The sequence below is a fragment of the Manihot esculenta genome, chromosome 11 (assembly GCF_001659605.2).
Source record: "Manihot esculenta cultivar AM560-2 chromosome 11, M.esculenta_v8, whole genome shotgun sequence".
Classification (NCBI taxonomy): Eukaryota; Viridiplantae; Streptophyta; class Magnoliopsida; order Malpighiales; family Euphorbiaceae; genus Manihot; species Manihot esculenta.
The window spans coordinates 32,294,160-32,319,897 of record NC_035171.2 but is presented as its reverse complement, the minus strand read 5'-3'; the positions used below and the strand labels follow the sequence as shown (position 1 = coordinate 32,319,897).

General features: G+C 28.9%; 3 protein-coding genes across 3 annotated transcripts; 2 read left to right on the top strand and 1 right to left on the bottom strand.

Annotated features, from left to right (window-relative positions):
- Positions 1–6,249: 6,249 nt before the first annotated feature.
- On the top strand, positions 6,250–7,489 carry LOC110625454. Its single transcript, XM_021771050.2, has 2 exons — positions 6,250–6,926; positions 7,043–7,489. Exons 1-2 carry the CDS (start codon positions 6,533–6,535, stop codon positions 7,255–7,257), a joined length of 609 nt encoding a protein of 202 aa, XP_021626742.1. The 5' UTR covers positions 6,250–6,532; the 3' UTR covers positions 7,258–7,489.
- Positions 7,490–11,632: 4,143 nt separating this feature from the next.
- LOC110626868 (histone deacetylase HDT1) lies at positions 11,633–15,664 on the top strand. The gene is made up of 10 exons (XM_021773017.2): positions 11,633–11,786; positions 12,864–12,934; positions 13,049–13,269; positions 13,607–13,617; positions 13,705–13,755; positions 13,846–14,048; positions 14,491–14,556; positions 14,657–14,747; positions 15,130–15,256; positions 15,339–15,664. The coding sequence occupies exons 1-10, from the start codon at positions 11,774–11,776 to the stop codon at positions 15,397–15,399; spliced, it is 915 nt and encodes a 304-aa protein (XP_021628709.1). The 5' UTR covers positions 11,633–11,773; the 3' UTR covers positions 15,400–15,664.
- Positions 15,665–18,815: 3,151 nt separating this feature from the next.
- LOC110627069 (disease resistance protein RPV1) lies at positions 18,816–24,015 on the bottom strand. The gene is made up of 5 exons (XM_021773303.2): positions 23,518–24,015; positions 20,991–22,098; positions 20,631–20,906; positions 19,607–20,512; positions 18,816–19,372 (listed from the first exon to the last, which is right to left on the bottom strand). Exons 1-5 carry the CDS (start codon positions 24,000–24,002, stop codon positions 18,884–18,886), a joined length of 3,264 nt encoding a protein of 1,087 aa, XP_021628995.1. The 5' UTR covers positions 24,003–24,015; the 3' UTR covers positions 18,816–18,883.
- Between the last annotated feature and the right edge of the window lie 1,723 nt (positions 24,016–25,738).

Below are 25,738 nucleotides of genomic sequence, written 5' to 3'. Positions count from 1 at the left end.
CGTGGCGAGTGACGAATTCAGAAAATTTGTCTAGAATCCAATTTTAATAAATAATTAATAAAAATAAAATATATAAAATAAATATATATTCAAAAAATTTATAAAAAAATAAAAAATATTATAATTAAATTATAATTTATCTAATTTTTTTATATATCAAATCCTACATCGTTATAGAAATAAGTAATCAGTCTCTTATATGGGCAATAAGCATTTTTTCTCTTTAAACTAACTTTTCGGATGAGTTAAATCTATTTTAAATTTGACACAGTATCAGAGCTCTTCATTCGATATTGAGCCTCCTATAAATATATCGCATGCCAACAAAATTCTGAGCGTGAAGAGGTGTTTTGAATTTCACATCCATCGTGAAAAGGGATAATGTACAGAGTGTGTTGAATCTGATAGATCGATTGTGAAAAATGATAATGTGCCTCTTATATGGCCATAGACACTGCTCGCTCTTGAGTTAAATTTTAAAGTCAATCAGGTCTGATTCAAATCTAACATTATTAATTAAAATATATTAATAATTTTAATGTTTACGAATATATTTCCTTTTAATTTAAGTCAATAACAAACCGAGCAATAGTTTATCTTTCACTGAAATTGATTTTAATAATATTTATTATAAAAAAATTTATTATAAATATAACATATAAATTTATAAAAAATAATAGAGTTAAAATAACATAATAATTTAATATAATTAAACTATTTAACTCATAAAAACAATATTTTCATTTTATTTTTTAAATTTAAATAATCTAACCTATTATCTATAAAAAATAATACTTCATTTATATTTAAGTATTTTTAATGAAATTTAAATATATATAATCAAATAATCTTACAAAATAATATAATTAAATTATATTTTTCATAATATCAACCGACTTGTGAATTTTTTTTTAATTTTATTGTTTTTTATATAAGAGTGAGAGGTGATTTTTTTGAGACCTGTTTAATTTAAATGGGTTATTTTTTAAAAAATTAACTTTTTAGAAAATAATTTAACGGAATTAAAAAAATTAACTTACTTTTTCTATATTAAATAAATAAGCAGCTTTTATTTTTTAAAAAATCAAGAAAAATTATCTATCAATCAAATAAAATTTTAACACTTCCTATAGAATTCAATTTTTTTAGATGAATTATTCTTGATGAAGAAGTTTTATAATTCAATTAGAAAAATACTAGGAACAGTCACTTGAAAAAGGTGATTGTGCAATATATTTTATTTTATTAATTAAAATATATAATATTAACAATTAATTAAAAAATTAATATAATAAATATATTTTAATTAATAAAATGGAAAATATTAAATAATCATCCCTTGAATAGTCACCTCTTTATTAGCATTTCTCATTCAACTAAATGCAATTAACGGCAACGGAAACTGTGTATGCGATTTTTCAGTCGTTTTTCCTTATTTTGAAAGGATCCGGCTGTGCATTGGGACCTAGCAGCGGCAGCTAAAATAGGGAGAAATGCAGAGCATCTTAACAATGGGGAAGACAAAAGAGGACATGATAAAACACAAGCATGTGAAGTGACTGAGACGTAATCTTTTTCTTCACCCTAATTATTTCTTTTTATTTTATTATCTGTAAATGACACAGTGTCATTTGCTCATTGATTGAATGCTGACTGGACTGCTCAAGTGGCACTATGAAAAAGCTGCCACCTTTACCATGTCTAACAATTTCATTCAAAGAAATCAAAATGCTGATCCACTCCCCCACTGTCATTAGTACTTAATTAAAAGCAATTTAAAATTATTTTTAACATAATTTAATAAAAAATAACAAAATAATTTTTTAAAATGTTTTTTTCAATAATATTTAAAATGGTATTTATTTTTTAAAAAGCACTTTCTCTCAATTAAATTCAATGCCAAACAGATTCTTGATCTTCAATGATATTAAATTGTATTATGATCACTTGTTCAATTGTATTTTATTTTTTACCAATATATTTTTGTGAGTGAGGAATAATGCAAATTCAGAATTTAAAAATATCAAATTTAATATTAAACTAATTTTTATTACTCTTTGAGTGAATAATCAAATCAAACTGAAAGCCACAAGGCTAGTAGACATGATCAAGTCAATCCAAAATAGCAAGGATTGATTAGGTCTATAATTGTTTATATAACTTTTAAAAATAATATTAAATTTAATTTATTATAATGTTTAACTATCATGTTATATTTTTTATAATAATTTAAGATTGATACAAGACTTATAGTAATTCTATCTTTCAATAATTAAAAGAAAAAAATCAAACTAGCATCCTCAATCAAATATAATTATAATCATTTAATCTTGAATCTCGATTTATAATATATTTTTATCATTATATATCATACTAAAAAAATATAGTATGAGTCATGCGTAGCATTGTATTTAAGAATTATTTAATAATCAGAACAATTATAAATAATTTTGACACATATATACAAATAAATTGAAATTAATTTTTTATGGGTAAATTTTATTTGTTTTACTCGTTTTTTATAAATTTAATAATAAAAAGTTATTTGTAAATAAAAAAAGTTTGTGACTTGTCCTAGTATGGGACAAAGACTTTTGAACTATAAAATTTTACAATTAAGTATAAAGACACATCATCCCATATACTTAATCAAAATTTCATTTTCATTAAGTTACCAAACAAAATACCAAGATTCAATAGTGCTTTCCCTATCTTTCTATATTATTATTATAATTATTATCATAAACGTCAGCTCACTTTTCCGGTGGATGCTTTACACAATTCTTATCCACCATTTGAAGCAATAATTTATTGGATTCCAACCTCGGACCGAGCTAGGTGCTACCTATTCTAACAATACACGCCAGTAGAAGTGTAGTTTGATTTTTTTTTTTTTTTTTAATTGAATCAGAATGGATATAATTTAAAAATAATTTGAGATGATTTTATTTTTTAATTTTTTAATTTAATTTTAAAGCTTTTATGGTTTTATTTTTTATTTTAATTAAATTTAAATTATAAAATGTGAATTTAATTTCAATTTTTTAAAAAAATTAAAAGTAAAAAACTTAAATAAAATGTAATAGATTGAGCATCAGACTCTTACGAGCACATGGTTGGATTCAAGTTGAAATAAATTTAAATATAAAAATATATTTTTAATCTGATATAATTTATTTTATAAAAAAATTAATAATTTTTAATAAAATCATGATAATTTCAATTTTATTGAAAATTTATGAGTTAATAAATAAATAAATTATTCTATTACAATTTGATTTTTAATTCAAAATCGAGATTAGGTGTCCAGAAGGGTCAGATATGATTCAAAATGCAATCCGGTTCATGGGCGTGTAACTCCAGCAGCCATGCAATAATAGAGCATGGAGAAGGAGCTGACGCGAGAGAGACCACTCCAAAACGTTGTCGTCTATTTAATTACTAACCGATCACATGGGTCATCGCTGAAACCTGCAAGCACTCCAAAATGGACTCAACTAGGCAGGTAGAGAAAACACCGGTCTGTTTGTTTCCCATTAATATATTTTTAATATTTTTTTATATTTTATATCGAAAAAAAATCATTTATAAAAATTAATCAATAAATTAAAAACTAAAAAATTAAGTAAAATGACTTTAAATTGCATGAATATTTTTTAATATATAATTAAATAATAAAAAATAAATTATTTGTATTAAAAAAAGTACTACACATATGAATTTTGTTCTGCAAAATAACGAACTCTAATTTTTTTTTTCTAGTGAGTTATTTATTTATTAATTGTAAGGTGTTTAGCATTGGACCCACATGCTCCAATAGGTCAGCTTTATGTTTGTTGTCTTGTATTAGGTAACCACTAATTGTTGGGAAGTGGGAATGATGGGGGTTGATGCATGCCTTTAATTTATCAGTTTTTTCATGTGAATATTATTTTAAGAAAAAAAAATGGAAATCCAACGAACCGGCTTGAAATAAAATCAATTTGCCTATTTTAATTATGTTTATAGTCGATTTTAATCAATTTAACTTTTTTTAAATCAATCGATTTTAATTTAATTTTGAATAATCTATTTAAAATTGAAAACTTCAAAATAATTAACTATTTTGTTGCGACAAAAATAAATTCAGTTGAATTCCAAACCTATAGTTTAAGACCAATAAATAAATTCAGTTCAATTCTTGTCCTAGATGGCTTGGAGTTTGATTACTTTTAGCTTGTTTGGAAGAGGATGCCCTAATATATTTGCATTTCATAGATAATCAAGGGATCAACTTCAAAACTTTGGCATCTTAATTATTATTATTATTATTATTATTATTAAATAAATTAATAATTAGGTATGTTAGAAGAAATATTTTTTAAAAGTTTAATATATTTAAAGCCGAAATTTTATGTTCTTCCGATTTTAATTTAATCAAATTTAATGATTTATTAAATAAATGATTTTAATATGAAATCCAACTAACAACTCCTGCTTTTTTTTTTCGTGACATAGAACTTATTTTTTTCATTTATTTTAAAATAATAAATTATATATTTTAAATATAATATTTAAACATGATTTTTAAATATTCTACTTAAATAATAAAAAAATATATTAAAATTTAATAAATTTACTATTCAGTCTTTAAATATTATCACTTTTATCAAAATAATATCTCAATTTAAAAAAATTTATTAAAATTTATTTATATTTTTCTATAAAAATAATAATTTTATTTATTTTTACTATTAAGAATATAATAAAAAATTAAATTAATCTCTTTAATATTTTTTTTTAGGAAAAAGAGAAGGCTGTTCTTTTTTTTTTTTTTTAAAGTGAGGAATAGACGGTTTTACTTATTTTTCTTTAATAACCAGTAGGAGAAATTATTTTGTTAATAAAAATATAAAATATTTTAATAAATTTTTGAAATATAAAAATTGATTTATTGATAATGATAATATTAAAAAATTAAATAAGATATTTATTTAAAAGTAAAATTAAATTTAAAATTTTTTTTATCTTTCATTCATTTTTAATGAATAAAAGAATGAAAAAAAAAATATTTCATTCATAAATAAAAAATAAAAATATTTTTAATAAATAAAAATACATAAATTAACTTATATTAATAGTAATACTCAAATCTCAAAATTTTTAATAAGAGTTTTTTCATACAATCACTAAATACAAAATTGAGGCAGAATGAAATTGAAAAAGAATTAATTGATGGAATCAGATTCAACTGTGATATACATCATTGATGTGCCATTCAGCTGCTCCACTAAATAAAAAAGTAATTCTTATGCGGGCAAAATGCATAATTGCCATCCATCCAAAGGCAGACGTCGGCAACACAGTGAAACCGGGAAATGGTCCACTGTATCGCCGGTATTGCACCAATTAATTGCTTACACGTTCACATATCGCTAGACATTTCCTCACTCCCCAACACTATTCGTGACTCTGATTATGGGCCTCCTTCAAAACCACTCCTATTATGACACGTGTAGTCAAGCCACAGCTCATATCAACGGGATTGAGAGAACTTTTGTGATTAATAAAAAAAAAAAGACTTTTGCGGTAAAAAATGATTATTTGAATAATCATTATTTGAACTATTTATCTATTATAAAAATATCTAATAATTTCTATAATAATTAATATTATCAAATTATTAATAAAAATATATAATTTTAAATTTATATAATAATAAATGAATGTAATATGTGTGAGTTTTATCTGTAATAAAAAAAATCTTTCTCTTGTTCGCCCGACGATTTTTTTTTTCAAAGTTCTCTCGACCTTACTATATATAATTACCCAAAGAAATTTCAACTTTTGAATGTTCACGTGCGAATCACGTGAACAAATGTATCACGTCCGCCGCCTTTTTTTCAGGGCAATAATTTTCTGCGTGATCTCACCGTTTGGCAGGCCACACCGCAACCATCTACCAAGTGCCCTACTCGAATTACCCAACCTACTCTTTCCGGAAACCTCACTGCTCCGCGTACATTAGCAATTAACCGGTAAACTGAAACATCATCCGAGTAGATAAAACACGAACGCATGCTTTGGCCCACCGGCAATAGCCGGTCATTTACACTCATTGTTGACTGTTGACTACAAAAGTTCGGCTCCAAACCTAACCTTTTGTTTCTGTGCAACTGCCAATAGCCGGTATTGTCCATGATAGAGTGCTAGTTTGTTATACTGCGCTGTTATTTTTCTGTCCATATAAACCCCTTCCCGCTGGCTCAGTCGAATTCATAAGTTTCATATCCGCTTCTGCTTCCTTTTCAACCTTAGCCTTTGTTTCTCCTTTATTCACAGTTGCACAGCTCGGGTTATGGTCTCTGGCGGTCCCAGGAAACCTGAGAGCCGCCGCTCCTTCTCAGCTCTCGGTTTCCCCCGCCTCCGCTTCTTCCGTTACCGCCGTTTGAGGTAATTGACAACTCAAAGCCAGCAAAAATACGCAGAGAGTAATCTTGATTTTGTTCTTTTCGTAGAAGATATATTTTTTGCTATATACGTTTGATATAATATGCCGACAACACCGAAGAGTAACCGGAAAGGACAGGATCCGGAGAAGAGCAGGAAGAACAGGCTAACGGAGAAGGCATCGTCGTTTCACGGGAGGATACCTATGGAAGTGCCAGAGCCGAGGATTCGGCGTCCAAACACGCTACCTGATTTGCTCGGAGGCCAGAGGGTGGCTGGAGTGAGCACGGAAGCACGGCCAAAGTTGACAAAACTGCTATTAAACGTGACGATTCAAGGAAGTGTCGGTGCGGTACAGGTTGTGATGACGCAGGAATCTACAGTCGGCGATCTGATCGCTACTGCTATCCGGCAATATAAAAAAGAAGGCCGCCGCCCAATTGTTTCAGCCGATCCCTCCAAATTCGACCTCCATTACTCGCAATTCAGCTTAGAAAGTAAGATCATTACTCATATGATTTTTTCCTGACCAAGATTCTCCCATCTGATTAATGACACGTGTACAGTGGAGATTCGTGTAGATTGAGATCTTTTTTCTGGTTGTGGTGGTCAGGTCTGGACAGAGAAGAGAAGCTAATGGAGTTGGGATCGAGGAACTTCTTCCTATGCTCAAAAAAGTCGGTGGTTGAGAGTGGAAATTCGAGCGAAAGTTCCTCCAGTAGCAGCGGCGTAACAAAAACGGCGTCGTCGTCATCTTGTTCAAAAGAAGTTGAAAAAGCTGCTAAAAGCAGCTCTCCTTGGTTAAAATTCATGGAATTCATGCTGTAACCAGCAGGTGGTTATTAATTAATTAATATTATTATTTTGCCCTATAGCCTCCATTTTAGCAAATTATCCATGTATAGAGTAGGATTGAATTATAAATGCAATTTAAAAAAAATGCATTTTATTTAGTTGATTTAAATTCAGTGGAGAAGAATGTTTGCCTGTTTGTGCGACTCTCCTTGTTCTTGTTCCTTGAATTATAATATAAGTTTCTGGAATTTGTACAGCTTTCTTATGGCGAGTCTCTTGTGGATAGCTTTCTTTCTCTGCTCTAGAATTTGTTCAATGAAAAAAAAAATATAAGTTTTACTATCCAAATTATGAGATGTAATAATTTGTTACATTTTTCAGTTCAATAGACGCGAAGTCTAGATGTTTCAGATTTGAAGATGATTACCGTATTAATAAGCTAAAATTTATTGAAGATAGTTTGTTATATATAATAGTAAATTGTTATATGAGCAGTCCATTCGGATCCCAGTATATATTTTGGGGCTATATTTATAGTTAAGAAACTTAATTAAAATTATCATAGTTTTAATTTATCATTTGGTACTATCACTGATTATATATTTATTTATAAAAAAAGTAAATTTTTATTTAATTGAGGACCTAAAACACTATCTTTCAACAACATTTATAAGGAGCAAAAAGTCTAAATACATCTCTTGGAAAATATTAAATCTGAATTTAAATAATAAAAAATAATAAATATTGGTAGAATCTTCTAATCCTTGAACTGGCAGTGAACTTCATATACTCTTCTTCTAAGAATGTGGTTTAAAAAAATGGAGTAAATACTAATTAAATATTCAAGCCCAGCCTTCTAGTTGATCTGAATATTCTAATTATGGTTTAATTCTGATTCAGTGTGATCACTTGTCCAAATTATATGGCATTATTTGTGTGAAAATGAAACGGCCCAAAAAAGAATAATGAATCAGAAATTATAGAGATAAATACTTGACACTTATCCTTGGCCACAGTAATGCTTATCATTGTAACAGTTTTTATCATTTAATTATTATTTTGTACTCAAATTAATACAACTTCAAATTCACTGCTGCATACTCTTTTAAAAATAAATATTTTTTTAGTGACTTAAAGAATATGAAACTCAAATTAATCACGAAATTAAATTAAATACAAGTAAATGCAGAGAATTGTGTTATTATATATTCATATTTATACTAAGAACATTTAATTGGACATTACTATTTTCCAAATCTAAATTTCCACCATATTGTATAACGCCAATCTTGTGGATAGATGTTTGCAACAGCCACATCATATGCTTATCTTGAATTTATCATGTTTTTTTGTATTAAAATAAGTTCTATATTATATATAATAAATTATACAAACCTGATTTATATAAATTATTTCAAAGAGCTTTTTTAAATAAGAAATTAGGATAATATATAGACTTGAATTTGAATCTATTATAGGAATGATAGGCTAACATTAACTCTAAAGTTATTTGGGTTCATTTCAAAAACATATTTGGGTTTAAATTATTTTTTCAAAAAAATATTACTAATCATTATAACAAAAGCTAAACGTAAACAATATGTTATTTTATTTTTTACCAATTTATGACATTCTATAATTACAAAGAATTTATTTAACTACTTATTAACTAAATTGTTTCTTAGGAAAATTCTTAATAGAAAAACAAAAATCAAAATTTCAATTTCTCATTATTAATTGAAAACATTAATTAATAAGAAAATGAATTTAACCTTCATTTTATGAATTCAAGTATTGTTAATGATGTTCATTTCAAATTAAAGAAATTATAATATTTTTGTATATATTCATAATATGAGTACAATATAATTACTTTTTAATTTAATCTTTTAAGGTCAGTAATGCATCTGAATAAATAGGTTTCAGATTCTAATTTTTTAATTTTCAATCCTAATTTAAAAAAAAAAGTCAGCAGTATTTTTTTTTAGATTATTGAGCTTAAAATTAATCTTGGGTTATAAAGGAAGGGGTATCTATATCATAGTAAATAAATTAAATCAGTGAAACTTCTTATAATTAGACAAAAATCAGAGTCCAATAGCATAGAAAAAAAAAAAAAAAACTCTAAATATCTAATCAGAAAACCCTAAATTTCATATAGTCAGTGCAAATTCCAATTTCCTTTTATTATTCTTGTTGACATTACTAATAACAATACCTTATGCTATATCAAAAAATAATAATTTAATTTAATTGTGTCTAATCATCAATTTTAAATTATTAATATATGAAGGAAAATTGTTTGAAATTAATATAATAATATTTTTTTAAAATAATGAAATTACTCATTAATTAAATTAAATTAGGCTATCTTTGTTTTTAATTAAAGTGTGCATGTGATTATTGATTTTAAATTTTACATATAAAATAAATAGTGCATATTTGGCGTTTGTCAAAAATAAATCAAAAGTTGGTTTTGTTAAAGATTCCCACAATGCGAAACTTCCTACGCCCAAACAAAAATCAATCATATTCATACCCACAATTCATTTTTTTTTATTGAAATTCTATTAATTGCAGTCGTGTTACATATAAATATTTTAAAGTTAATATTGATTTTTTATTAAAAGTGGGCATGGAAGTTATTGATTTGAATACACAGCCAAATGAGATAATTATGCATAATAAGCAAAAATGCCAAATGGTAAAGGTTGCTTTTGCTAAAAAGTTCAAGATTCCCCACTCAAATGAGAAACTTCCCACATAAAAACAAATATAATTACAACCATGAATGGCATCATTTGCTCATTTTAGTTTAAAATCAGAATTAAATATTTATAAAAATTAAATTAATTTTAAATGAAAATTAATCTAAATCAAATCGATATTTATTTTAATTTTTAATATTTTAAAATTTAATTAAAATATTTTAATATTTATTATGACTTAATCCTCTTATATTATCCTATTATTATTATTCATCAATTTATTCAATTTTAAAAAAATGATATTTGTTTTCAAATTGCAAACTTTTCATTGCATAAAAAGCTCGAGCCTATAAATAAATAAATATCAAAGAAGCTCATTTATACAAGCCCACATATAAATCAAAAGTTAACTCAAAATATGGTCCAAAGTCGTAGGCGGCTAACTAAAAGCTTAATGTTGCCATAAGAAGAGATGTGGCTACAATACCACCTCCCGCATTCGATAGCTAGAAATTACTTTTTGTACATAAAAATTTTAACTAAGTGGTTTTATTTCGCGTCGATTTATAAATCGAATTTATTTTTTTATTTAGTACTCGCGCTAATATAATTTTGAATGTGGAGAGCTTATTGAATTTTATATCAGTATATTTTGAGATAAAAGTAATATTTTTATTGATTATATATATTAATGGATGAATTTTTTTTTAATTTTATTTTTTGAGTATGCATATGTATAACCAATAATAGTTAAAGTATCTCTTTCAAATTTGAAGATGTTGCAGCTTTCATTATAGGAATTAAAAAATAAAATCACACACATAAAAGTTAAATTGAATTATGTTTTTGGAAATTTATATTCTAAACTAAGGGTTGAATATTTAAACGATAAATATGATGAACTGCCACTGTAGTGGTGGTCTTCTTGCTAAATACAATACTTTTAAGAACACTCACTATATTTCTGATTATATTTAATCTTTTAAATAGAAAAAGAACTAAATGCAATGTTTATAGATTAACTTCTAAAGATGCTCAAGATATTTCTTATTGCATTTAGTCTCTTAAACAGCAAAGAACACCGAAAAAAGCTCTACCTAACTCCTATCATCCGTCTGGTGGCGTATAAGGCTTAATAGAAAGATTGCTTCCTTGCTCATGCATTGCATGTCTCTTGTTCGGGTCAGATTTTAGCCTTCAGAGTCTTGATTCTAGGAATGGATTGATTTTAGAGTTGAAATCGCATGCCATTGTTGGTTGCATGGAACAAATTTTGGTTCCTGGCACGTCAGAGTTACTCCCTACTTCTGCTTTGAGGAAAATGACACTCAGATGAAAGAACTTTCGGGTTTGTTACCTTAAGGGTCGGATTGGCTTAGTCTTAAGGTTTTCTCTAGGTTTGGTTTGGAAAGGTTAGTGCTTCTAGTTGACTTTGGACCTAGATCTCTATTAGGGCTTGTCGCAATGGTAATTCTTTGCTTCTTAGATTACAGCCCGTGGTCAAGTTGTTATAGGCCTTAGGACCTTTTTCTTCTACCAAGGCATTTTATCTTGAAAAAAATGAAAAAAGTGGATGCTTTGAAAAAAAAAACAAGCCCAAATTCCATGATTTTTTTTTAAAAAAAAAGAAAAGAGGCCTTTGAATGCTAGCCCAAAACCGGCTGCTTCCTCAGCTTATGTGAATTACTACTGTTCACTGAAAAACCCTAGAGAGTGTCATAGAAACCCTTATAAATGCCCTTCAAAACCCTCCCTTATTCCGCCTCTTTCATTCTCACTCTTCTTTCTCCATTACCATCTTTAAAGCCCTAGCCTTCTTTCTCTTGCCCTTCATATCATCCATGGAATTCTGGGGTAAGCTTCTGTTTTCTCGTTTCATTCATTTTCTTCTTCCTCTTTTTCGTGGATTCATTTCCTGTTATGGTTTCTCTGTTCTTGTATTGTTTTCTACTACTGTTTGCTTTTAGAAACCTTCATTTTACGTTTCTCTATGTACATGGACCAATGGTTGGCCATACCTTCTCTTTCTGTTTTTGCTCCTGCTCTGGTGGTGATTTATGCTTTTGTTTGTGTTTTTTTTTTATGTTGCTTGGAGCTGTTTTGGTTGTTCATAGCGAATTTCTTGATGGGTACTTTGTGATTTTTAGTATACCCATGTATAGTAACAGGAAGATTAGGTTCTGCTTTTGCTTTGCTTGTATCATTTTCAGCCCCATAGACGAGTTTGCATTCGTATTTACTAGATATTACTAAGTCATTGACATTGGAGTTGACAATGTTGATGGTTAAGCAAGGTAGTTGTTTAACCTTGTCTTGTTTCAGAGTATTTGAAAAGAATAGGAGCATAATGTTTTCAAGCATGTAAAAAGTGGGATGGAGGAACAGGAGCATTTTGGAGGGTTGTTGGTTGTAAATGTTTAAATGACATTTCTTTTACTTTCCATCCTAAAGTGAACTCTTCCCGGTATAGAGATCTTTTCACCCACTAAAGCCTACACCCATGTGTAGAGTTCTTAGTGTAAGGAATAATATGACTTGTTTTTATTATGCTATTGGAGATGGAACTTTATGGTTAATGTTATAAAATTTATTCTTTGGATTTCTATCTCATCCATAAGAAGCTCAAAATAAAAACATATGAAGCATGTTTGGGTGTGGTAGCAATTTTAGTTTTTGTTGGAAAGACCTGCACAGGGGAAACCAATTGTGTTTGATGAATGGTCTTTGTTTCCGTGATGTGTTTTTATGGTCTCTGGTCCTTGTTTTTCATGCCTTATGATTTCCAGTTTCCTTGATCTGGACTTGGTGTTTATGTGATTGATCTAAATCCACTCATTTGAAGATTTTTTCCATTTTCCCAATGCTTTTGGTATGTTGTGGTCTCTCTTAGCTTTGATATGCTAGTGTTTTATATTCTCTATTTTATGCTAGGTGTTGAAGTTAAGGCTGGGGAGCCTCTCAAAGTAACACCTGAACTTGACAGAATCATACATCTCTCACAGGTTTGCTATCAAACTTTATTTGATTTACTAAATATTTGGCAGCTCTTATATCGTGAAGTTGCCATTTATGATAATTTTTCGTATTAAATTCTTGGAGTGCCTTTTGTTCTTTAGGCTGCTCTAGGCGAGTCAAAGAAAGAAAAAGGAAATGAATCAGTGCCTCTTTTTCTAAAGATTGATGATAAGAAGATTGTATTGGGGACTCTTTCTCCTGAAAAGATCCCTCAATTGTCCTTTGATTTGGTTTTTGAAAGAGAGGTTGAGCTATCTCACAACTGGAAAAGTGGGAGTGTTTACTTCTGCGGTTATCAAACTCCTTTGCCAGAAGAAGAAGAATATCCTACACTAATTGGAGTGCATCTGTTGGTGTCTCCTTAAAGCAATTATTTATGTGCTAGAAGTTTGTGGTGTCCATTGTTGTTTATGCCCTTGCTTTTCACTTAAGCCTGTGAACTTTTAAAAGATATAACCTGCAGTGTTAATTTTGTAGAGTCTGTGAAACCCCGATGATAAAAAAGGCCTTTGCACCTAAACTCTGTCAATATTGCATTTTGTTATAAATACATTAAAGGGTTCCTCGAATTTGTTGTTTCTTTTGTGTTGTATATTCTTGAATGATGACTGTTATTTTGTCATTTCCTTGACCTTTTGCTGTCCTCTTCCTGTGCTCACTGATTTTTCTGGTGAGTCCAATTACAAACGCTGCTTATGTGATTATCATTTTAAAACTTTATCTTGCAAAGATTACTGATTCTTTTTTATTTTTGCAGATGAGGATTCAGAAGATGAAGAGCCCTTTCCATTAATCAATGCAGACAATGGTATTCCCGCTCTTCAACCTGTGATGCAGATGATTTTGTTGATTGCATTTTAAATGAATAATCTTTTTGATTTGTAAAATTTTTTTTCAGGAAGTGTTCAGCTTCAAGTTGAGAATGCTAAACCTTCCAAGGGGAAGTCTACTGACGCCAAGCCTGATGCTTCTGCAAAACAAAAGGCTAAGCCTGTAGAGCCTAGCAAAGAAGCAAAAGCTGAGGATGATTCTGATGATGATGATTCTGATGAGGATGATGATGAGGACGATTCTGATGATGAGGAGGGTGATTCTGATGAGGTATTTTCTTTCTACAACACGATTTTATTGAATTTAACACTATTTCTTGCCATTAAACAATGTAGGAGAGGAACCTATTGGGTTTTAATTGCTATCCCTTGCATGTGGGATATTTTGACCTTTTCAATTTTAATCAGATTTCCAATCGAGTATATAGGTATAGGGTTTTCCATGCAGTGTTTTTAATTACTAGGGTGATCTGTATGCAATTTTTTTTTTAATTGATGGGAAAGAATTTGACACTAAAGGTCTGTTACTACTACTACAACAACAACGACAACTAGGATTGTATCTCAATTTTAATGCTTTTTCTTTATAGAACTGTCTTTCATGATGGCCTTCTTATTTTTTTGTCCTCTTTTCCTTTCCCTGTAAAGGAACATTCTCTCTTCTTCCAGCCACCATAGCATCAAAATGAATCTATGATTTTTATTTTTGGTAGGAAATGTCTGTAGATTCAGAGAAAGAAAATGATTCTGATAGTGAATATGAGGAGACTCCAAAGAAGGTATTGGTTTATTACTGTGGTTGATTTTTAACATGTTTTTAAAACGCGACTTGTAATTTTGAAGTATGATTGCTGGCATTCTTGTTGTTTTATTTAAAAGCCTGAGAAAGGCAAGAAGAGGTCCAATGATTCAGCAACAAAGACTCCTGTGCCCGCAAAGAAGATAAAATCAGATACTCCTCAAAAGACAGGTATATTTTCTTATTCTATTTTTTTGGGCTTCATGTCATCTTTTTGAGAGCCATCAAGCTGTGTGTGGTCCTTTATTTGCTTTGGGCACTCTATATCTGTTAACCATGTAGTAAGATTGGTGTTTGAGTTAAACCGATTTTGATGTCATGCGTCTAGAAATAAATGCACTATTTTCATATTTGCTTTATTTGGTGGCAGGTATTTTGACCTGCAATCACCAGTTAGTTTACCTATAGAGTTGATCAAAGATCCATTCTCTTTTCCCCCTACTGTACTTGCCTGAATATTTTCTTCTAGTTTTCTTTGTAACGTTTTTCAGTTATATAGTGCTGGAACCTTATTTGTTCTTTTATGTTGCTACTGAATTTGTTTGTTGACCAGATGGTAAGAAGGGTGGGCATACTGCAACTCCGCATCCAGCCAAGGGTAAAGCTGCTGCAAATGGAAGCAACGCCAAGGCACAGACCCCAAAATCAGGTGGCCAGTTTGCTTGCAAAACCTGTGACAGGTGCGTCTAATACAATATTAGAATTTAATCTATCAACCTCTTAAGTCTGGGGTGTCGCTGACTGGTTGTTGCTGATGAGCAGGTCATTTGGCTCGGATGCTGCTCTGCAGTCTCACTCAAAGGCCAAACATGGTGGCAAGTAGATGGGAGTTAAGTTTTGGATGAGAGATCTCGAGAGAGAACCTAATTACAAGATTTTGTTAGGCATGGCATAGGAAATGAGATGTTTATTATAGTAGAGTCCTGTAATGCAGTTACTGTCATTGGTCTACAATTTGGTGGATATATGCATTTTGAGTTAAGTTTTCATTTACTGCTTCAGTATTGGTCATTGTCCATTGATGTGTTGTGATGTTACCTGTTCTAATATTCAGATTAATATATGTTTGCACTAATTCAGTTGAGTTATTCAAGTTTTTTCATATTTACAAAGTGATCTTCATTCCAGAAATTATGAGGTATCATGCCAGCAAATCTCAATTTCTATTGGATTCATGGAAGAAGTACCCACTTTTATAGATAATAAGGTCCATTGACTTCAACTTGAATTTTTCTGAATGGAACATGTACAAAATCTGACAGAAGTTGATTACATTTGGTTAAATATTAAAATTTCATAAGGCAGGACCAACAGAAGTTCTCTAGTGGTATTAATAACTTTCTATCCTATCAATATCTGCAAAGTTTCCTTGTTTTCTGTTCCAGAAACCATTAAAATACTGGTCCAAGGTTTGATTATGCCATTTGCCAATGCGAAGGCAGGTCTTTATTAAGCTCTATAATGGGAAGTTGAGAGAATTCATTTACCGTGGAAAGAGTATTAGTTGGGGCAATTTAAAAGCAGGAAAAAAAAGTCTCTAATTTTTGAGATAGAAATTCAATTCTAATATGCAGAAACCTTTCATAGATTGCCAATTGCAATTACCCTTGGAAACATTTACCAAAATTTAGATAAAAATCTTAAATAAAAAAGACTAATAATAATAAATCAAATCTTTAAAATATTAAACTTGCAAAAATTTAATCTGTATTACAAAATATATATTTCTCTGAATCGTTGTGTAGACAGATTGGAATTTCACTTCTAACTTGAAAGTGCTCTAAAAGAAATTGCAGCATATTATAGTCACAAGCTTCCTGAGGTACTCCATTGTAATGACAACTGAACTCAGATTTTTCTATTCCATACCAGAAGTGTTTGAAATTGTAGAAAAAATCTTTTTCTTCAGAATTGAATCCAAAGTAATCTTCATGCCAGAAATTGGGGAGGTACCATACCACTAAATCTCCCATAGTATTGTATACATAGGAGAAATACCCACCTCCAATTAGGTAGTAAGGTCCCATTGAAAGGGAAAATTTTTTAATAAAAATAGTATTTTTTTTGCATAAATTCTCTTAAGAATGAAAATTTTTTCTTCAAATCAATGTGTTTCCAGAAAAAACCTCCAAATTCTGGACAAACTTGCCAGAAACCTGCTTCAATGGCCATCCTGGAAATAGAGCAATATGTAGACTGAACTAAAGAATAAGCCTGACCAAGAAGCTGCAAGAATAGGTTAACATCTCTTTCACAATATCGAAACAAAAGCTCAGTGCATATGATTAAGTACTTCCCTTTCACGAAACCTATTCGATTTTTGTAAAGAAAATTTAGAATTTTTGGAAAAACAAATTTGCAATCTTCAAGAATTCCTTCTGGCATGTTCCATAGCTTTTGAAAGACAAGACCAACAGAGAAACTTTCTTTAGTAGTTTCAATCTCTTTGACAAGCTTCCATGATTTTTCATCTAATTTTTTATTTTCTCTCATCAAGATCTCCAAAGAATCAAACTTTCTATCTAATTTACTAAAATACTGATTCAAGTAATCATTATACCATATAACCCAATAGCGAGGCAACTCAATATGAGAACAATAACAAGGGCAGTGCTCAATGAGTTGAAGGAATTGATTGCTCTCTTTGTTGCTTAGTTCGTGAGATGGGTAACCATGGAAGGAGTAACAGGTAGGGCAATGCACTCCATCTGGTACAAGTACATATTTTCCTAGAAAAACTAGAGGGGAAGATGATTTTAAGAAAGTAGAGGGAAAGTAAACGTCCTTCGAAAGTTGCTTTTCTTTCTTTTCCATTGATACATGCAGCAATATCATCTCCATCTTCAAATATTTGAATGGAATGTAGTTCTTAGAAGCTTTAATTCCTATTTAAAATAAATCTTTATAACCTGCAATTAGAATTCTTATTTAAAACAAATCTTTTTATTCCAAAAACATGAAAATTCAATCCTAATCATATTCAGAAACCTCAATCAAATTAAAAAAAAAGTCCATATGCAGTCTTTCTCTTTAATCCTAATTTCAATAAAATTTTTCAAAATTTGCCAACCTGGTTGCACATTACAATTATTATAATCAGGACCTTGCAAATCAATACAAAGGGAAAAAAAAAAAAGAGTTTTAATTAAAATAAATATCTTTTAATATCTTGTCTAATTAATAAATAGAATTTTACCTTAATAGGGACGACTGAAATGGAAAAACCTTGAAATTCTTCAAAAGGTCTGCCTATGTCGGCTATAGATTATTTACTTCTTATTTTGCTCAGAGAATTTAACATTTTTATTTTATAATTCGCCCAAATTATTATTAGAATCTGATTTTTATTTTTTCCAAAAATCGAATTCCCTTACAATCTTCCTAGATATATATCTTTATTTAATATTGAAAAATAATATTTTTTTTTTTAAAGTAACAGTACACTATAGATTTCATATAGTCGATTCTAATTATCTTTGAAATAATTTATTAAAATAAATCTTCTTAATTCTAATGCATAGAAATTCAATCCTAATCATACTAAAAAACCTTAAGACGTATCTTTCTCATTAATCTTAATTTCAATAGAATTTTCTAAAATTTTCTCTATCTGCAATAATCAAAGTTTAGCAGAAAAAAGATTACCTTATTGGACTTCATCAAGCTTTGCATTATGGGATGAAGAATAAAAGGTGATAAATCAATTATAAATCTCTCACACTATGATATAAATTCATTAACTAAATACAAATCAATATTTTCCCTGAAAAAATTGCAGCAAAACAGAAATAAGACAAGTCATGTAAAGAAAAAGACGCAAGCAAAGCACAACAAAAGAATGAGGTTCGCAGTGACAGGTCAAATATATGATTTTTCTTCAAACTATTTTCTTGGAAAACTCAATTATTTGTGGATACTTATAACTAATCTTTTATATCCCCTCAACAAGTGAGATTTAGTTACAAAAGACTTGTTTTTCTATCATTTACCTTGGAAATCTGATATCATAGATTTTTTTACTTCTGATGTTGCTTAGAGGATTTTAAATTTTTATTTTATTAATTCTCCCAACTTATTATGAGAATCAATGGTCATTAATCAGCCCAAAGATGGTTCTTAATGATGATTCATTTTAATATAAATTACCAAGCCCCAATTAATCTCCCAATCCCATCTCTTATAAAAAGAAAAATTTTGTATTTATATAAGGTTTTTTTTTTTCTGATAAAAGGTGGGAATTGGGAGTTTGAACCTGAAATGTTCGAAAATTCAATTAAGATCAAACTCGTGGATGCACAAATTTGTGATTATACAAATGGAGAAAATTTGTAATTTGTGATTTCCATTGCTCGCATAATTCTTTTGACCGTGGTGGGAAATGTGTTTGCGAACTCAGGATTGATCAAATGCACACCACATTTTTTAATCAAGGTGCCAGCTCCTGCCTGAACAGAAAATTCCAATTCATCTCCGCCTTCAACTGCATATGGAAGCATGTCAATTGGTACATATCTTGCAAAAGAATGATCCTCACCAGTGTTGAACACAAATACCATCTTCCATGAATAACATGCATTCCTATTTCTATTGTTTCGTATAACTATATTTGCTGGCTTGTACATATTTTTTACGTCAGTGATTGCATACATAATCCAAAATACCATCCCTCTAATACTTTCTGGTACGTGAAATGAGAAAGAAGATCCAATTCCTTCATAGTTCACCAGCCGATGAATAGGTGATGGTAACACGCTGCCAGAGTAACATACGCCTAAAGGTATACACTTGGACAGTGCCTGTTTCAAGAAAAACATTAACCTTGTTTGAAATCAAAGATTTCACAAGAATTCAATTCAATTCTTTTTGTTTGGAAAGGAAGAATTCATTTCTTTATACTTTATAAAATTTTCACTTTTTTTTTAAAAAAAACCATGCATATTTTGCAGGAATTTATTTAGATTCTTTTCTTATAAAATAAATTATGCCAAACGAAAAGATATAATTAACTCTGTATGTGTGTGAGAGAGAACCTGCCAAAGCGATCTACTAGAATTCTCTTCCGAAAAATGATACTCTTCTCTTTGATCCATATGAACGATTGGATTATTTTCCACACCCTCAAGACCTTGAATCTCAACTAGTTTTGGGCAATTCAGCAATGACAATCCCAGCAATTGTTTTGACTTGAGTGATAGTGTTTCCAATGATGTGCAATTAGATGCCAGCAACTGCTTTAAACTAGATGGAAGCTCAGAGATTGCTATGAGATTTTTGCAGTCATGCAGCCACAATGTCTGGAGCATCGGAAGGCGGCCAATTCCAGCAGGCAGATTAAAAAAATTGTTTCCTTTTAAATCCAAATCTACGAGTGAGGATAAACACCCAAGATCAATGGAAAATGCATCTTCAGATAAACCACAGTCAGGAAGAAACAGTATTGTCAATGAGGTTAAGCCAGCAAAGGAAGCTGGCAACAAAACTTTAGAGTTTGATAATCTGGATGAAAATTGTTGAAACCAAGATCTAGATTGCACGCCATCTTTCAATCCACCCAGTGAGAGTTTTGTGAGCTTCTTCAAATGTCCAATGGAAGAGGGAAGTTGTCCAATGGCAGTTCTTTCTGCCATAAGTTCAGTTAAGGCTTCCATGTCCCCTATGTGATCTGGCAGTCTGCTAAGTTTTTTGCAGCCTGAAATGTTAAGAGTTTCAAGAGATTTCAAGCAACATATGCTTTCAGGAAGATTCTTTAGGTTCTTACAGCCCTCCAAATCCAAGAAAACAAGTCTCTTCAAATGTCCAATAGATCGATGGACGTTAACTAAACTCGTGCAACTTCCAAGTAATAATTTCTCCAAACTAGGAAGTCCTGAGAAGTTTGATATTTTTTCGAGGTGAACCGAATGGCTAAGATCAAGGATCCGCAGCTTCTTAAGAACCTAATTTAAGCAGGAAAAAATATAAGGAACAGAAGATGTAAACTTAGAAAGACACAAATTCATGTAAATTTGCACAATTCAACTTTAGAAAAATTAAGAGCTCATTGCCTATTCATACCTTAACCTTCTTGGAGAACTGTCTAATGTTGCTGAACTGCATTTCGAGAACGATCAAGTTGTCTAATTGCAAATTATGTGGCATAGACTTCAAAGGGCACTCATGCCAACAAAACCACCTCAACTCATCGAAAATATTCTCATAGGCTCCTGTAAGATGTACTGCATTGATTTGAAGCAATCTTAAATATCTCATCTTTGCAAATGACTTTGTGCTCACAACTACATCTTTTGATGCTCTGGCATCTAGCATAAGACCCTCAACCGCATCCGTGCCCTTAAAGCAACAAAATTGAATGGTTAAAACTCCAGTCTCTATTATTAAGCTTTTGGCAAAGATAAAATTTAATTAAAGTTTTACCTTGTGCATATTGAGTACATCCAGAACGTCCTCGTACAAACAAAGCCTGCTGCGTTTTCCAGGATGGTTGGGTGACATTTCTCGAACAATCTCCCTCCCCATATCCCGTAACAGATGATGCATCGCTAACTTATTCTGGGAATCAATGGTCATTAGAGACCTGCTGATGAGGACACTCATACCAATTTCTGGAAAAAGGCCGCATCCATCTAGTATTTTCATTACATAATCTTTATCCATACCAGTAAAGAAGAAGGCAACATCAAGAAATATATCCTTTATTTTATCATCGTCTAACGTATCATAACTTATTCTAAGCTTTTTTTGAATTTGGTGGTGAGGAATTTTTCTTAATTTCTCCATAGCACTTCTCCACTCAGGTATGCTTCTTTTGCACAAATAAGAACCCAATACTTCGAGGGCTAGTGGGAGACCTCCAACATAATCCACCACCTCTTTTGAAACCTCCATATACCCTTGGATTGGAATCATTTCATTAAAGGCATGCCAACTGAAAAGCTCAAAGGACTCTTCCTGATTCAGTTCTCTGACCTCATAACGTAAGATCACTTGGAGTTGATCTAGCAAATGAGCATCTCTCGTTGTAATGATGATTCGACTTCCTGGGCCAAACCAATTTCGGTCTCCCACCAACGCATCCGCTTGTTTCATTTGATCCAAATCATCAACAACAACAAGAACCCTTTTGTAACGAAGTCTTTCTTTGATCAAATGGATGCCACTGTCAATACCTGTTATATTCTTGAAATTTTTCACTTTCAAGGTATCATGAAGTAGTTGTTTTTGTAATTGAACTAAACCATTAGGTTGTTCAGAGACTTCTCTGACGTTGGAAAGAAAGCTGCAGCCACCTTCAAATCCTTGACAAAGTTGGTTAAATACAGCTTTTGCTATTGTAGTCTTACCAATTCCTCCTATCCCACGAATACCCACAATGTTGACATCGCTTGAATCAGGACTTAGCAAACAAATTACATCTTTGACCCGCAAATCAATGCCTACTGGGTGTTTAGCAACATTCAGGTAATTGAAATTCAATTTCCTCAAAACGTCTTCCACTATTTTTTGGATAAATTTTGATTCGTATCTGTTCACTCATAGTAAAACCAACATAAGAAGCTGTGTATTGTTTTTCTTATTGTTGCATATCACATTCCTCATGAAATTTAATTAATATTCTTTATACTAAATTTAAGCTTTTTTTAATATCATTATCGTTATCGACTCCTATCTTAATTTTTATGATCTAAATTATTTTTTATTTACTAATTGATTGGTAAAGCTCAAAACTTTTGTGATTAATTATGTTATTGGATTACTTTTCTTGTAAAGAGATTGTTTAATATTTATACATCTCATACTATATATATAATTATCATAATTTTTTTTTCTTTTTATAAGTTTTAAGTTTTTAGTATATTTTATCAAATATTATACATTAATTTATATAATTGATGAATAAATTAATATGGATTAAATTATATTTCGTTAAACTATATTTGAAGAGATTAATAATTTAATTAAATAAGATTCAATTAAAATTTTAGAAATTTTCAATACGATTGACACATACTAACTTACAGATATATAAACTACAAATTGAAAAATATTAAAATTATAAAAAGTACTAAATATAATATAATTAATTTGAAGACAATGAATAAAGGTGATTGTTCTTCTCAATTATTTAATAACTTATTAAGATTTAATTTTGTGTCGTTCTAATATAATTTTTACTGTGATTAGTTAACTTATCAAGAATTTTTTGTGCCGTTCTCGAAATTGAAATCGCTCGATTATCTATGTTTTTAAGTATATTGGTTGGTTAGGAGTGTAGTAGAGCAATATTGGCTTGATTATTTATATTTCTAATCACATTCGTTAATTAGGGATATAATAGAGCAACTTTTTAGAAGATACTTCTATTTTTTTTTTTTTATCAAATTGTGTGATGGAATTTTTTATTACAAGTTTTGTTTTAGATTCTGAATTAATTGGTATTAGAACACGCTGATAGATAAATTTCTATTTATCTACATTTATTTGTTTCGTAAGTTTTTTTATATTTTTTTTATCTTATTAATTTTTTTATTTTGGTTTATATTATAGTTCCTCTTAAAAAAATAAAAAAAAATTATTTCAGTGAGATTTTTTTTAAAAAAAAATAGTGAGAAATAAAGAAAAAAAAGGGAAGAGTGATGAAAAAAATCAATTCAATTGTTTGATTTAAAAAAATAATTAATTTGAAATAAGATGAGACTATTAAAATTATGTGTTAATTTCTACATAAAAAAATTTATGAATATGAAATTGGTCTATTTGATGAAAATGTTAGGTATATATATTTAATATTTATTTTAATTAGTAAACTTCTATATAAATATATTTTTTAATATTTCATTTAATTACAAAAATTAAAAAATATATATATTTAAAAAATAACAAAAGGAACAGATGCAGTGACTTCATGCAAAATAAATAAATAATAAATAATTGAGAGAAATACCCATTTGCGACATTCTGGAGGTTCCATCCGTCTAGCTCTGCTGCCTCAGTAAGAGCTTCTCTCCACATCTTTAATTTATCCATTACTTCCTCCAATTCTTCATGTTTATCAAAAGCTTCCTTGATTTGTTTCCGCACATCTGAGGGATCAACATTGTAGAAAATGGGAATTACGATTTGCCCAATCGTATTCTTGCACCTAATGATCTCTGCAAGTTCAGCGAGACACCACCGAGAAGAAGCGTAGCCTTTGGAGAAGATTGGTACAGAAATTCTTGATTCCTGAATTGCTTTAAAGAGCTCCGAAGAGATATTTTCTCCTCTGGAAATGTAATCATCTCGAAATGTGAGGATTCCTGCTTGGATAAGTGCAGTATAGAGATGATCAGTAAAGTTCTTACGAGTGTCTTCGCCTCTGAAACTCAAAAACACATCATGATTCCATCGAGGGTTAGAGGAATTGGAGAAGGTATTGAAAGCAGCCATTGAAACAAACACAAATTAAGAAGAAATGAAGGAGCTGCTTGACCACTAAAAAGAGGCTCCTCACCCTATATATATAGACAATCAGGAAAACAGTCTTACATGGATGAGAAAATGTATAAAAAATTAATTGGAATTTCATGGATTTTTCATTTTGCGTTTTATAATTTTGATAACAAAAATTCTATTGAAACGTATAGTATATTATAAACTAAATCATAAATTTTGAATTGAAAAATTAATAAAATTATATAATATTTTTTATCAAACATATAAATTATAAAAAATTATTTAAATTTGATTAATTATAAATTTTAAAAAATAAATATATAGATATTTATGTGTTAAATCATTGTAATTAAGTATAATCTTAAAAAAGTAAACCAAGCCGGTCTTTTTAAACCTGAAACAGCTCAAATATTGCATTTTATGACTAGGTCAAAATTTTGATCAAACCGTTGAGTGAAGAACTGATTTCAACTTTTTCTTTTTTCCATAATACTCATAAAGTTCAACATTATAATAAGATTTTCAAAATTTAAAATTAACTTTTTGTTTTTAAAAAATAAATTTATTTAAAAAAAAAACGCTTTAATTTTTCTTTTAAATATGAAAATAATTTTCAATTAACTAATTTTTTGGTGTTTTAAAAATGAAAAATAATATAAAAAATATTTTTTACAATATAAATCAAAATTTATTTGATTTGATTAATAAACAATTATAAACTCCTTCTATTTCTCATACATTTTCAATAAGGATAAATGTTAAATTTTGAGAAAATGCTCAACATATTAAACTATAAACTTATATAAATTATTAAATTACTTTATATATAAAAATAATTAATCTGTTGAATTTTAATTCAAAATTTTAAAATTAGATTTAATATTTATAATTTTAGAAGCACTTGAAATTTAAAATTTAAATTACATTTTAATATCATATTAAATTTAAAATAGTGTTAAATATATTAATATTAATTTATTTTAGTTATGGAAATAAATAAATTAAATTATTTATAAAATATTAAATATTTGATTTGATAAAAATTTAATTCTACTCAATTCAATTTTTAAACGATTTAAACTCAAACTTTAGTTTTAAATTTATTTAGTAAACGAATCAAATTTAAATTTTATAGTATTTAATTCGTTAGTACTCATGAACTCGACTCATTTCTAAATTTATCGTAAATAATTTTATTAAATATTAGAAAAGAATAAATTTAAACTCAGTTTATGAGTGAAATTTAAATTTTTTAAAAGTTTATTCTAGTTTAATTATTTTTAAAATTTATATATATTTAAATAATTAAGTGTTAAAAAATTCATTTTCTTATATGTTTATGAATAAATTTATATATATTTTTATTTAAATAAAATTATTTAATTTAAAATTTATATACATGTAAATAAATTAAAGTATTTAAAATTAAATTTAATTAAAACTCGAAACATTTAATTTTATTTATTAAATAAATTAAATTTAAATTTATTAATATTTAATTTGAATTTAAAATAAATAAAATTTTAATTTAATTTAAACTCAAAGAATTTTAACAAATTAAATTGAAATTTTTAAAAATTCAATTTGACTATGTTAGTTTATATTCTAATTTTAATAAGAGATTAAATTGCGTTACTCGTAACGATAATAATAGTAATTTATATGTTACTATTTTAGCTGTAGATTTTTTTAGTGTTTTAATCCCAATTCATTTTCCAACGAGAAGCAGC